Source organism: Prionailurus bengalensis, chromosome C1, assembly GCF_016509475.1.
Source record: "Prionailurus bengalensis isolate Pbe53 chromosome C1, Fcat_Pben_1.1_paternal_pri, whole genome shotgun sequence".
In the NCBI taxonomy this organism is placed as follows: Eukaryota; Metazoa; Chordata; class Mammalia; order Carnivora; family Felidae; genus Prionailurus; species Prionailurus bengalensis.
Window position 1 is genome coordinate 72,940,353 of NC_057345.1, and position 14,823 is coordinate 72,955,175.

The 14,823-nt window shown below is 42.0% G+C and overlaps 1 protein-coding gene across 1 annotated transcript in view; it reads right to left on the reverse strand.

Moving 5' to 3' along the window:
• COL24A1 (collagen type XXIV alpha 1 chain) overlaps positions 1-10,442 on the reverse strand; it is a 410,068-nt gene extending 399,626 nt beyond the window's left edge. Inside the window, exons 1-3 of the mRNA XM_043575479.1 lie at positions 10,265-10,442; positions 9,659-9,789; positions 52-116 (exon numbers count right to left, since the gene is read on the reverse strand). Coding sequence (XP_043431414.1) covers positions 52-116; positions 9,659-9,714 — 121 coding nt within the window. The 5' untranslated portion in view covers positions 9,715-9,789; positions 10,265-10,442. The remainder of the gene's footprint in view (positions 1-51; positions 117-9,658; positions 9,790-10,264) is intronic.
• Between the last annotated feature and the right edge of the window lie 4,381 nt (positions 10,443-14,823).

A 14,823-nucleotide genomic window follows, 5' to 3' on the forward strand; every position in this document is an offset into this window, starting at 1 on the left:
TGGAAGCAGAATTTTTATATAAGCAAATATGTAGCAAGGTAGCTTTCTTACCTTGTTCTTGTGCATGAACAGCACTGTCTGCCACACATAGCACAATAAAATGAAGAAGCAGTTTCCTAAAAACAAAGGGGGTGGATTTTAGAGGATATTTACAACCTATAAATCATATAAAATCCAAAATGAACTCTAGTACATGATTAAGAAGTAAGCTATTACTTTAATTAACACAGTATTTTAATAGTCATATTGGTTAATAGCAAGGGCTCCAAATTTAATTCCACCTTTGCCACTTACTGTATGACTCAGGAGTACTTTCTATTGCCCTGGTGTTTCTTCATCTGTTAGATCTATCTCATAAGGTTTTTGTAAATTAAAAATTTTCATGTAAAGCACACAAAACAGTACCTGGCACACAGGAAGCACTCCATAAATGTGAACAAGTATAAATGATATTATTAATTATTATTATCACATATTATGTCAAATTATCATACATGCAATTTTATACAAAGTAATATGTTTACACAAAGCCACATAACTTATAGTCACTTAACCACAGTGTTTACAAATTGATGGAAACAGTAATTTATTTTTGAGAATGAGAGAAAGAGCAGAGGATGAGCAGAGGTGGGGCAGAGGGAGGGAAAGAGAGAGGGGGGAGAGAGGGAGAGAGAAAGAGAAAGAGAAAGAGAGAGAGAGAGAGAGAGAGAGAGAGAGAGAGAGAGGATATCTCAAGTAGGCTCCACACCCAGTGCAGAGCTGGAAGCAGGGATAGATCTCATGACCATGAGATCAAGACCTGAGCTGAAATCAAGAGCTGCATGCTCAATCCATTGAGCCACCCATGTGCCCCAACAGTGATATGTTTAAATAAATGTTTATATGTAAAACCCTTTTGATTATCATATTGAAGCCATTTGAATGTCACTTGCACTAAATTCATGATATTCCATTCAGTTCTGAAAACAGCAATGGCCTGTAGATGTCAACATCAAACACTTTGATTTGCAGTAATTTTGAGCATTGTACTCAATCACCGTAGATCAAAATGTTCATTCATATCGATAGCTAAGAAAAAATATTTTGTGATTTTTTTTTTAGTATAACCAAACTTTTGATAGATTTTGTTAAGGAGTCTTCATAATTGGCTATATCTACCACCCAAGTGAAATTCACAGAGATAAATTCAAAAAGGAATGATAAGCTTGCTGAAAACAGTATTTTATTACCTGATTCTGTTTTCTATTCTAAACCAGGGACTCCTCCAATGACATTGATGCAAAATGTAGTTCTGTAAGGAGTGATTACAAAGCCATCTGAAAACCATTTTTTCTTAAAAGTTGGTATACTAAGAGCAGTTGGCACATTTCCTATTTATTACCAATAATAAATGTTTTTATCTTTATCAACTCATATAAGGAGCATGCTAACATAACAAAGATAATCTTTTACAAAGTGGGCCAACAATATACAATTATACTATTCTCTTTGGTATAATGGAACTATCATTTGTATTAAAATGGTCTTAACCATATCTTAGTAAGTGAAAAATGTGCAGTCTACGGTCATGCTCAGTACAGAGCACAGCTTTGATAAGACAGTTTTGATAGAATACTTAAAACTGTCGCCAACTCTATAAACTAATTAACTGAATAATTACAGAAATCTCAACTCATATGGGCAAATGGCTGAACCATAACATTTTAATGAAGCATATAACAGACTCTTATGTATGGTGTCATCCATGTAAAACAATGGTTAGTTTGCTAAAAGAACCCCCTGAGGAACTTGTGAAAAATGTAAATTCTGGGCTTGTCTCAGAGATTATGAATCATAAATTTGGAGTGAATCCTCAGTTTGGATACATTTTTAAGTAGGAGATTCTAATATAGATTGTGCATATACCAAACTCTGAGAAAAAAAGAATTTAGAACATTTTCTATTTATAGTTACATTGTGCTTAAAACACAAATATTATTTTGTTAAAATCACATATATCTAATTTTATGACACAACATTAGGTTATCCAACCCTTGTGTTTTGTTTTATCCTTTTCTCCTGCTCTAGATCAGTGGTTTCAAACTTTGCTATGCATCAGAATCACCTGAAGGGCTTGTTAAAGATTGCTGGGCTCCACCCAGAGAGCTTCTGACTCACTAGGTCTGGGGTGGGGGGTGAGAATTTGCATTTATGAAGAGTTCCTAGGCAATGCTGGTGCTGTATGTCTGGGGTTTACACTCTGAGGACCACTGTTCTGGAACAGATGATGCTCAAGAGATGATGAAAAGCCTGTTTGGGATCTGTTTTTTATCTTCACCGCACAGTGGAATCAGCTGGGGAGTTTTAAAAACTAATACTCGGGTCCTGCCCTCCCTACCCCCTGTCCCACAGATTCTGATTTTAATTTGTGTGTGGTACAGAGATCTTTAAACACTCCCCACCTGGTTCTACTGTGCAAACAAGTTGAGGACCTCTGTGTGAGATAAAAATGCTATCTCTAGGTTCTCCAGGATAGATCCCAGTGTGATCTAGAGTTTGAGTAGACAGAAGCTCTTTCCCTTTCAAATTTATATTTCAACAAAATAACTGACAGGATATATATCAGTGAGACTAAAAAGTAAGGATTATAATCACCGAAGGAGAGTACATCAGAATTATGCTGTCTTAGCAGAAAATGGAATGTGAAAGGAAACACTCAGGGGCATCAGCTGTACTTCCCAAGGTAATCTGGCTCACTTAGAGTTTAGAAACAACCCAACGGGCACTTTTTCGTTCAGAGCAAGCTAACTAATGAAGAGTACAGCAACCAGCACTATTCATTTAGCAATTCAGCCAACTCATAGACTTCCCTAATGACCTCAGGGGAGAAAAATGAAAAATAAAGTTCTTTCTAGATATGCTAACAAGTCCATTCCTGGTGTAAGGCAGGAAAACCTGAACACATCAAACATCCCTTAGCCAGGTGATCTTAGGGGATTATGACAAATCAGTTGAGCCATACATTATGTAAGTGTACCTATGTATTAAAACTGATGACTAATAGAGAGGTAGAGATTGATGACTGAAATAGAGATTTTCTTTCTCTTTTTCTAATTATGCCCCAAACTAACAGCCAACTAAGGAAGAACATATGGATATCCATATCCATAGCAATATGGATTCCATTATGCCTAACCACCACCCCCCACCCTCCCCTGAAGCTCCAGCCATATCGAACTATACTGTATTCCCTGGAGAGACCTTGTAAGTGTCTGAAATGCCCTCTCAGTCTTCACCTGTCAGAATCCTAAGTATCATCAAAGCCTAATTTGAATAACATCTGCTCCGTGAAGTTTCCATCATCCCTAAAGAGGGCTGGATTCTGTACTCTTAATGCTATAATTGTAAATTTATTATATCCCATATATATTGTACCTTTTAGGATTAATTAGTAAGTAAATATCTGAACAAGCAACAAGTTTTCACCTTTTATCTATTTCTTACATGAAATTGACAATTAGTAAACATTTTTAAAAAGGAAAGGAGAAACAGTAACATCTCCCAATGAATGAGGAATTCAATTCTTCCCTATGGACCTAATTCTTTTAACACTTGAGAAAAGGAAAGTGAAATAAGGGTACTTTTAGTTGGTTGTCCAAAGAGAAAGAAGAGAAAAAAGAACTTAAAAATGTCTGTTATGATAGGTTAAGTGGAAAGGCTTCCTCCTCTCCTTTTTTTCATTTTAACTGTTTTTCTCATCTTTGAAGTGGGAACACAGAGAAGACATCAAGCTTAATTGACACACTCAGTTAAAGAGCCAAACTCCATCACTGTATGAAATGGATGTCTAATAAATCCAAGCTTTCTGGAAAATGGTTGGGTTGGGCTTGTTTATTTCTTTGGTTTTTCCCTCCTCCCCCATGATATCACACTTGCTATACATTCACTTAATTAAGAAAAAATACGCATTTCCACATTAGCCGATAATAGAGTTCTCAGAGGCATCAGCTGTACTTTGTGCTTGACCCATTGTACTATGCATGCATTTAGTGCTAAGTCTTGCTGGAGTCCTTGAATAAGTTAAAAATTAAACCCGTATTAAGCTGGAGAGAAAACAACATGGTTAATAAGAAAATAAAACTACACTGGAGTCAAAATACTAAACCTGCTTCTATTTGTAACTTACGCTGTGACCTTGGGTGGGTCATTTCAATTTCCCGAGTCTTGGCAACTTCTCTATTATGTGATGGTATAATACAAATTTCATATTTTACATTCCAAATATAAAACCTCAAAATCTCTGTGTGTGGTGGGCTCCTGTTAGTATACTAGCATTAGATGACAAAGATCAAATTATTTAGCAAGATATTCCATAAATCACCATATATAATAGACATGATATTTAACAAGTCTGGAAACGTCTTCCTACAGTTCCATGCAATACTCTCTTAATTGTGTAACCTAAAATAGTCTACTAAGTTTGCTCATTTGTTCACATATTTACTTCAACAAAAACTCTAGTTGGTATATTAAATATGAATACTTTTCAAATATTTGAAGCATGTCTGTTTTTGTTCACTTTTCTGTATGTCTGGACTGTAAGTCACTAATATAAACTAACCAGAACATATACTCAGGCATTACACAAAAACAGACGGGATCTAAAAGAACTCAACAATATGGTAACAGTCAATAAAAGTTCAGAAAATATAACCCATGATCTTAATATCTGAGGATTTCTAACACAATATGAAATACTCTGTGTGTCTGGTCTGCTAGCCACATTTTCAGTGTGACAGAAGCCACAATCAAAACATAACCAGACATGTGAGAGGTGAAGGCCTGGAGGGGATCAGACAGGAAATAGATATCCAAAGACCATACTCGGAATATTTAAGGAACTAATATCCATCCCAGGCATCTTCCCTAAATAATTCTTAGAGCAATTCAACTTTCTCCTTTTCTGAAGGGTTTTAGTTACTTTAGGGGAATCCCAGGCATCTTTTTGTTTAGGCTGCCCATGAGACTCTCAGGTATTATGTCTTCAGGCTACTAAAGCTCATTCCTACGTAGATTCAAGTTAGAATAGTAGGAAGGACTTGTGAAATCTCGGGAATAGGGAATTTGTTTTGTGAGTTGGTGATTTTAATTTAAACCAGTTGGAAAAGGCAAAATAATCTGAAAACCACTCACATGTGATATACATAGATAATTTCAACAATTTCCATTACACTACATTTACAAGTCAAAAACTTTGTTATGACAACTTTACTTGTGGCAAAGATCCAGAAATAGTAAAATTTCTGTCCTTTATTCCTTAAATACCTGAAAATCATTTCTCATCCCAACAGTGGGGATAAAGCTGGGTGATTCAGGGAGTAGTCACTAACTTACATACAATGACTTTCTCAATCAGTTCAACTCAGTAGGTACTTGTATAACTAATGCAGTGTGAAGCATTAGAACTTTTGGTTAATTTCCAAGTGTAGAGGGAATTTATGAAGTACGGGGAAGATAAATGCCTAAGGACTTCAAGGGATCAAAATGTCTAGAGTCCAATCAGTAGCAGGGAAGAAAAATACCTCAACTAGTCTGTCCTTGTAATACCACAGAGATTGTTAAAATGATTGCTACCTAGCCTTAGCGAAGTTCCTGACACACACCACTGTTAAATAAAGATTGTTAAATGAATGAGTCAATCTTCAGTTAGTAAGACTATCAGGTGGTCTTGAGTTTCAATAAACATACAACTTCTCTAGTGTCTTCTACATGCACACTGATTCCAAGACCAAGGAGTGAGGTCATCCTAACCTCCATATGTTTAGCTAAGAAAGTAACCTGGTTTAAAGGCCTGTCACAATCTGGTCTCTGGTCTCCAGATTCAGCTCTGGTCATTCCTTCTCAAGTATGTGTGCTTCAACCAACTTCATTTCTTCCAGGCCCTCAGATGAACTGTGCTGTCTCACCATTCAGCCTTTTAATGTTCTGTCTGGAAAGTTCCATGCCTTTTCCAGTTAGGTCTCTGTGTGGATTTCATTTCCTTTGGTGAGCCTTTCTTTCCAGGATTACCCTTCCATATACACCCCACCTTCCCAGGACTGCTAGGTGTCCTCCTGTCTATATCTTTATCTCATTTTGTTATACTTGGTTGTTCATTTTCTTTTTCCAATACCAGATTGGGCACATAGGGAGGACAGCAATTGTGTTTCTGTCTTGCTCCACCACTGTATCCCTTCTGCTTAGAACAATGCTGGGCACATAGCTGGTGCTCAGAAAACATTTGTTGAATATATGAGTGCATGATTGAGTGAATGAATGACAGAATAATGTTAGCCCTTTACAAGAATGAGAAGGAAATGGTCTTCACTTCTCATTCAGAGTTACAAGTTCTAAAATAAGTCATAGTTGCAAAGCATGGCAAGGAAAGTAGCACAGCTATTTTAACTCCCAGGATAAAATTTATTTTTCTCCTGTCACTTCACAGATTACCAAGCAGAATGTCTAAGCAACGCTCAAAATTACTTTCCATAATTTACAATACCTGTCCTTGAGACATCAGTTTTATTTTAAACATCTACTTGATAGCAAAGATAACTAAGCAACTTTAAAGAATAGAATTTCATGCCAACTAGGAAATAGATGTTTATATTCAAAACTCCTCCCCGCCCCCCACCTAGGTTATGGAAACCCTGTGATTACAATGATAGTATCTAACCCTGACTTTTGGTTTTAATCTCCCTTTATTACTTCCACAAATTCACATTAAACAACTCGCCTAAAAGCAGGACCATGCGGGGCAGCTGGGTGGCTCAGTTGGTTAAGTGTCCAACTTGGGCTCAGGTCATGATCTCACAATTTGTGGGTTTGAGCCCCACATGGGGCTCTGTGCTGATAGCTCAGAGCCTGGAGCCTGCTTCAGATTCTGTGTCTCCCTCTCTCTACCCATCCCCCACTCATGCACTTGTGCCTGAGATCACTCTCTCTCTCTCTCTCTCTCTCTCTCAAAAATACATAAACATTAAAAAAAAAAAAAGCAGCCCCATGAAACAAAGGATCCAGTTTTAAAACTGTAAATGTTTTTGGATGACTAATCAGAATTGTGATTTTTAAAAAACTGCTCCTGCTCTTACAAAAACTTCACCACAAGAGGATGGTGGAAAATTAAAACCTCAAGGATTTCATTAGAAACTCTAAGGTTTAATTCAGTGGCTTGACATTATCATCAGCTAATCAGCTGCTTCTGCCAAGGGTTGGTAGCAGTTTTTGGTTTTTTCAAATTGAAGAACGCATAATTCTTTAAGGAAGTTGGATTTTTTTTTTTTTTTTTTTTTTGAGAAACAGTTTTCTCAGATCAATCAGTAACTACCTTTTCCCTACTTGGCATGTGTATAGTTGGAGGTATAAGGGGCTGCAATCTGATGTAACTTCGAATTACTTCTTTTTTTTTTTAAATTTTTAAATGTTTTTATTTATTTTTGAAGGAGAGATAGAGACAGAGCATGAGTGGGGGAGGAACAGAGAGAGAGGGAGACACAGAATTCAAGCAGGCTCCAGGCTCTAATGTGTCAGCACAGAGCCCGATGCGGGGCTCAAACTCACGGAACTGTGAGATCATGACCTGAGCCGGAGTCGGATGCTCAACCGACTGAGCCACCCAGGAGCCCCTCTTTGAATTACTTCTTAGTTGTCTGCAGCCCACCCTCACTGACAACTGTAGTGGAATAAGCTGCATGTCAAGGAAGCTGCAAGGTACCCCCTGGCAGACAGGCCTTCTAGACCAGTGTGTTCTCCCACAATCCTCTATCAACCAACCCCAGCGTCTCTCTGACAGGGTTCTTTTCCCATTCCACGTAGTCTAATTTTTCCTCAGTTCCTTGGTGTAATCCATTCTGTTTCGTTTCTCTGCCTCCCTCCCCCCAATCATCTGGACCCAATTTACAAACCCCAAACTGCCCAAAAATTTATGCAGGGCCTTTTCTGGGAGCGTCTGGAAGGGAAGCGTAAACCAGACAAGACAGAGGCCAGGAGCAGAAGATCTGCTTTAATCCTCGAGATGGAGCAAAGCTACCAACCCCGCGGATGGCTGGGCAGCGACGCGGGTCTTACTCAGTGTCCAAGGGAAAGCCCTCGGGTTGGGAGCTGGCCGGGAGCGTAAGAAGGGCACAGGGATGAACGCGGAGGCGTCGGCCGGACAGGAGGTGGAGGGCCTCACCCAGCTTCTCCCGTTGGAGCCTCCACCATTCCACCCGCCCGTATCAGCAGGAAGATGCGAGTGGTCCCGCAGGATCCGAGGCGCCTGGATCCCCGCTTTCCAAGCGGGTCCATGCTGAGGGGCTCTTCAGAAATGTGGCGGGAAACCTGCCTGGGAAGCTGGTGTGACCCACGTGAGCCGCCCTGGGGAAGGTGACCAGCATTGCCTGACCTCTTCTGGGACCGGGACCTCCCTGGTCGCGGGCACCTGGACCCACGCCCAGCGTTGCAAGCCTTCCTCCCCACTGATTCGTCCGGCTGCGGGAGCGTGGGAAGGTGCGTCCTCGGTAGCACGGAAGCCCAGCCGCCCAGCCGCCCAGGCTCCAAGGGGTCAGAGGAGAGAGAGGGCGAGCCCCAGCCACGCACGGCTGCACGCGGCTGGGAAGCACATGTGCACACAAACACTGCCACAAGGCGGTCTTTCTCCGCGCCCCGCCTCCCTCCGCCTGCCCTCAGCGGGCACGGTCAGTTCTGCCCCCTGCCCACCTCCCACCTACTCTCCCAAGGGGCAGCTTGGGGGAGAGAACGACCACAGCCACTTTGGTCCCGCCCACCCCGGGGCCAGAAACAAACTTGCATAACCCACTGACCTCTTCCCGGGGAAGCAGGGTAGCCAGCCCAGGCACGCACCCCCCTCCACTCTCTGATCCCAGTGAGGGAGTGGGAGCAGGTACCAGCGCCCAAAGAGGAGGTGGGGTGCCAGTCGGGGCCTGCGCTAACCCTCCGCGGGAGGAGCAGCCCCGCCCCCGCGTCCAGCCCCTTCCCCAGTGACAGGCCGGTGGAGCAGGACGCAGCCTCGGCCCCAGATGGGCAGCACGTGTGTTGGCCTCCTAACAACAAGAGGAGATTGCCTGTGAGTGCAGTCGCGCCCTGATGCCCGAGGTTTTGCCGGTACCCTCTCCCCAGCTCCGGCCCCCCTGCCCCACGTCTGTTCCCCGCGGTCCTAGGCTGGGGCCACAGAGCCCAGAGGACCGCCAGCACCCCATCAGTCCCCAGGCTGAACGCCGGAACAAGCACCGCGAGAAAGCAGAACCTCAGCCAGGGCCCCGAGAAAGAAGGAAGGAGGGCGCGAGGGCGGCGGGAGCTGGAGCCCCGGCGGGCTTCCGAGCTCAGCTTGGGAGTCGCGGGAGCCGCGGGAGCCGCGGGAGCCGCTGCCGCCGGAACCGGGACGCGCGCCAGCGAGCTTTTCCTTACCAGCCGCAGGACCTCTTTAGCATAAACTGAGAGATCCGCTGGCAGGAGGCTTCCTTTCAAACACGGTGTTTTACAAATTGAGGAGACAAGGGGAGGATGCCACGGCTGCTCGCCGGCTCCCAACTTTAAAAAGTGCCAAGGAGCGGGAGCACAGATCTCCGACCCGCCCAGTGGGTCCAGGGAGTGGGGAGAGGGGTGAGTCTAGCCCTTGCATCCTGGCGATTGGGCTACTTACGTTTTTGCCGTGTGGGAGACCTTTCCACGCCTTGTCCTGTGGGCTCCTAAATGCATTTGTATGCATTTGTCCCTGCAGCGAAGCACTAACGGAAAACAGAAGGCAACTCCGAACTGCTAAGGGTGCAGGTACTGGCCATGAAAAAGGAAAAAAATAAAAACAAAAAACTCACATGTAAACGATGCTCCAAAAACCTCAACGACAACAACAACAACAACAACAACAACAAGGGAGGAGGGAAATAGGAAGGGGGGGGGGGAGAAATAGCACGCAAAGGGTAGATCTACGCGAGCTAGGCTTTCTAGTTCCCTAGCTCGGTAACGGACAAGCCCGGCGGGGAGCGCTCCTCTGGGAGGGCGGGCGAGAGGCGAGACCTCACTGGCAGGCGGCGGGGCGCCGGCAGCAGCTGGAGCTCGGCCGCGAGTGCAGCCCTCGAGTTCACTTGCGGTTCAAAGGCGACTCTGTGACTCCAGTGGAGCCCTCAGCTTTGGGCCTGGGAGGAGAGAAGGGTTGGGGGAGGGAAGGAGATGAAGGGGGTGAAGGGTGGGTGGGGGAAGTCCTTGGAAACAACCCGCGCCGGAACATTTGTCAGACAAGCTCACACACCCACTTCGGAGATCTAGTTGGTGCGAGGGGGCCGGTGGCAACTGCAGGCGCTCAGCTTTGACTGCCGCCGGCTGCTTCCCCTGGAAGAAGAGGAGCGCAGCAAATCCGGCCGGTGTTAAATTTCACCGCTCACTGACTTGCAATGACATCACCAAACACAGTGCACACCTCCCCCTCCGCCCCGCAACCTACCCCCGACCCGAGCCCGGCTCCCGCGCCCGGTCCGCAAGCCCCTGGGCCCGCAGCCGCCCCGGCCACGCCCCGACGCTCCAGCTTCCCACGCCACCCTCCCTCGTCGTCCCCGAAACTTGTAGGTGACTAGTATCCTTCCTTCGTCCTTTTTTCCGGCAGTCCCCAGTTTGATGTTTTCCGCTTGCCTGTCTCCCATCCCCAATTTTTCATCTCCGTCCTCTTCACACACACTGTCTGGAATTATACTCAGCGGGACCCTTCATTCTCCTCCGACTTTCTTGTGTTTTTGCAGTGATGCTTGTGGCCTAAGCCATATTATAAACGGACTGTGACGGTCTCCTTTCTACCTTTCCTCCCCTTCACTCTTCACTTTCAGTCTGCCCCCTGTACTACAATTTCTGCTTTCTGCCCTCCTCCAGCTTATGAGCATGGATTAATGATTTGTGTTTATGCATCTAGAACAGGCTAAGAGACTACAGTCTTTCCAATTTGAATACCTTCTCCAATTTTTGTAACACATTTTTTTTTTTTAACATAAGCTTCGATCCCCTCACAGCCCTTTCACAGCCTGAGAAGTCTACCTTCCAAATTTTGGGGGGGAAATTAACTTTCTGATTTTATCATTTTATTAATAAGACTGGAAATTACAGGAGGCCAGGGATCTATTATCTTACTCATCACTGTATTTTCAGCACCTAAAATACTATTTAGCATGTCTGTTTAATGAGTGACTGCTGTATACCATTGAATATCATTTCTCCAACAAGTTTTCCTGGTCTATTCTGGGTGCCGTCCACAGTTAATGATCCCTCCACATGCTGAAAACCATCCCACACTACACACATATTATTAAAGTTAAAGAGAGCATATTGGTGAATGGAAATGATTGATGCAACCCTTGCAATTTTAGGAATTTTTTTTCCAGGAAAAATTTGGGGAGTTTTTGTTTGTTTGTTTGTTTGTTTGTTTTTGTCCAGGAATACAGAATTTAATTCATCTTGCTTTCCCTCAATTTTTCAACTTTTTATTTTGAAATAATTTTAGCTTTACATAAAAGTTACAAAAATAGTACAGAGTTCCTGTATACCCTTCACCTAACTTCCTCTAATACTGATAATGTACATGCAGCAGTACAATGATCAAAACCAGGAAATTACCATTGATACAATGCCATTAACTAATCTAGAGCTCTTATTCGAATTCTATCTGTTTTCTAAGATCTCCTTTGTCTGGCCTAGTATCTAATTTAGGAGCCTATACTGAATGTAGTTAATTAATTAACAAAGAGATTAATTAAAACTGTTATATCTCCTTAGTCTCCTCCCATTTGTGGAAGTTCCTGTCTTGTTTTTCATGACTTGGACATTTTGAGGAGCACTGGTCAGTCATTTGGTGGAAGATCTCTCAATTTGGATTTGTGTAATATATTCTCATGATTAGATTCAGGTTATGTATTTTTGGCATAAATGCTGAGTGATGTTGTCTCTTTCTCAGGGCATCATATTGGGTATATATAATGTTGATATATCTTATTACTAGTAATGCTAACTTTGATCACTTAGTTAAGGTGCGACCTGCCAGGTCTAACCACTGTAAAATCCCTCCCACCCCTTGATTTCTGTAACAAATAGCCACGGCTTTCTGGAATCCTTCTAGAAATCCAGGGCTGAGGGATGACAGTCATTCTTAAATAGCCTTAAACTACATTTTTTCTATTTTTGGATTACTAGTCAACTAAAGAGTGGTAATTTGGTTTGGTGAAAAGAATAGATAAGAATTAAGCAGTAATTCACCTAATCTCTCCATTTTCCCATCAATCATTAAGGATTAAAAACAGTTTTTTTTCCGTTCATAATGTTGAGTGTGGATATTTGAATGCCGTGTGAGTATTATTAAAATGTATCTCAGGTTCTTTGACTACAAGAAGAGAACAGTTGCTAGAGGTCTTATCAAGATGCCAAAGGGTACATACACATAGCCTCAAATAGAGTACATTTGTTTGTGGGAGCAGAGGCATTTGCCTAGTAAAAAATAAACAATGTAAAGCTTAAATGCTATAGATTTTTTAGGATGGTAGAGATTCGTATAGATCAAATTTATCAAGACAGATTAACCAAAGACCCTGGGACTTAGCTAGGCCTTGAAAAGTGAAGATGATTTTTATAGGTTGAACAGAGAAAGATAATGTGTTTGGAAATGGAGAACAAGGGACTCACAAAAATGGGCAAGAGGAGGATATCTTAATTATATTCAGAGGAAAAGAAACAGATTCATCAGTTTGGATTAGAAGTTTGTGCATCACGGGGAGCCTGGGTGGCTCAGTGGGTTAAGCGTCCAACTTCAGCTGAGGTCATGATCTTGCAGTTTGTGGGTTCAAGCCCCGTGTCGGGCTCTGTGCTGACAACTCCGAGTCTGGAGCCTGCTTCAGATTCTGTGTCTCCCTCTCTCTCTGTCACTCTCCTGCTCATGCTCTGTCTCTCTCTCTCTCAAAAATAAATAAACATTTAAAAAATTAAAAAAAAAAGTTTGTGCATCAGAAGGGAGATTGAAAGCAAAATATGGAAGTCTCTGAATGCCAGAATAAGGGTTCATTCAGTCATTCAATATACCTACTATGTGCCAGGAACTCTTCTAGGCACTGAGTTACACTGGTGAAAAAAATATGTGAAAATTTTTCCCTTCATGGAGTTTATATTCTACCATTTAATATTTGGTCTATGAGCAATAGGAAACTAATAAAATAACTTCAAACTGATGAAAGATTATGTTCCAAATTACCATTTTAAGAAGACTGATCAGTACCAGATGTCAAGATTGAAAAGAGAGAAGGTTGGAGGATAAGTTAGATGTAAGTGTTGAAATATGCTAGTATCTTGAACTGTGGGAGAAATGATAGAAAAGCTAAATAAGAGAATCATTATTAAAAGAAATTAAGAAGGCCTGATAACTGGTTACATTGGGAAGGGAGAAAATAGAGATGAAATTTCAAGTCTGAATGACCAAAACATTATGCCATTGGCCAATGGTCAGAGAAGACAACTAATTCAGTTTGAGACATATTTAGCTTGACATCTTGGTAGGAAATTCTACTGGAACCATCCAAAGGTCTGTTGGAGTTGAAAGCTAGAGTTCAGGAGAGAGGCCAAAGCTACCGTTTTAGATATACTCATTATCTGCAAGTGGTATTTGAGATTTTAACAGTGGAGTCTATTTTCAAAGAAGTGAATATCAAAATGGAGAATAGAGAATCAAGGATATAAACTTAGGTTACAGAAAGTGGGGGGAAACAATGCAGAATTAAAAGACACAGAACCAAAAGTATGCAACATTATTAACTAATAGTACAGGAGTGCAAAAAATAATAATATAGTAAATACTTCATAATATTTACTATGCATGACATAATATTTACTATGCATGAGTATTATTTTAAGTACTTTTTAATCTTTTTAATATTTATTTATTTTTGAGAGAGAGAAACAGAGTGAGTGGGAGAGGGGCAGAGAGAGAGGGAGACACAGAATCCGAAGCAGGCTCCAGGCTCTGAGCTGTCAGCACAGAGCCCCATGTGGGGCTCCAACTCATGAACCATGAAATCATGACCTAAGCTGAAGTCAGTCGCTTAACTGACTGAACCACCAGGCACCCTTGTTTTAAGTATATTTTTAAAATATATTAACTCATCCTCTTAATGAATCCTATTAAGTAGACACTTTTTATTATCCTCATTATACAGAGGAGGAAATTAAGGCAGAAAAAGATTACAGGTGAATCTTGATCAACTCAAGGGGTTAGTGTGAGGAAGGAAAGGAAGAAGGAAGGAAGGGAGGGAGCAAGGGAAGGAAGGAAGGAAGGAAGGAAGGAAGGAAGGAAGGAAGGAAGGAAGGAAGGAACAAAGGAAGGAAGGAAGGAAGGAAGGAAGGAAGGAAGGAAGGAAGGAACGGAGGGAGGGAGGGAGGGAAGATGGAAGGAAGGGGAGAATTATTGACAGCACCAACTTTATCAAGAGTCAGTCTGCATGGGTTTAAATCTTGATCACCAGTTTTTGATCAGGCAAATTAACTATAATTGACCCTTGAAGAACATGGATTTGAACAGTGTGGGTCCTCTTATACATGGATTTTGTTCAATAAAATACTATAAATGTATTTTGTCTTCTTAGGATTTTCTTAACATTTTCTTTCCTCCAGCTTAATTTATTGTAAGAATATTGCACACGAGTTGCTTTCTACAATTATGGATTCCTGAGTCTTATGCTTAGAGATTCTGATTGAGCATGTCTGAGGTAGGACTCAGGAATCTGCATTTTAAACAAGTAATTGTTAAAAGTACTATAAGTAATTGTGATACAGATTAACTAGTGATCA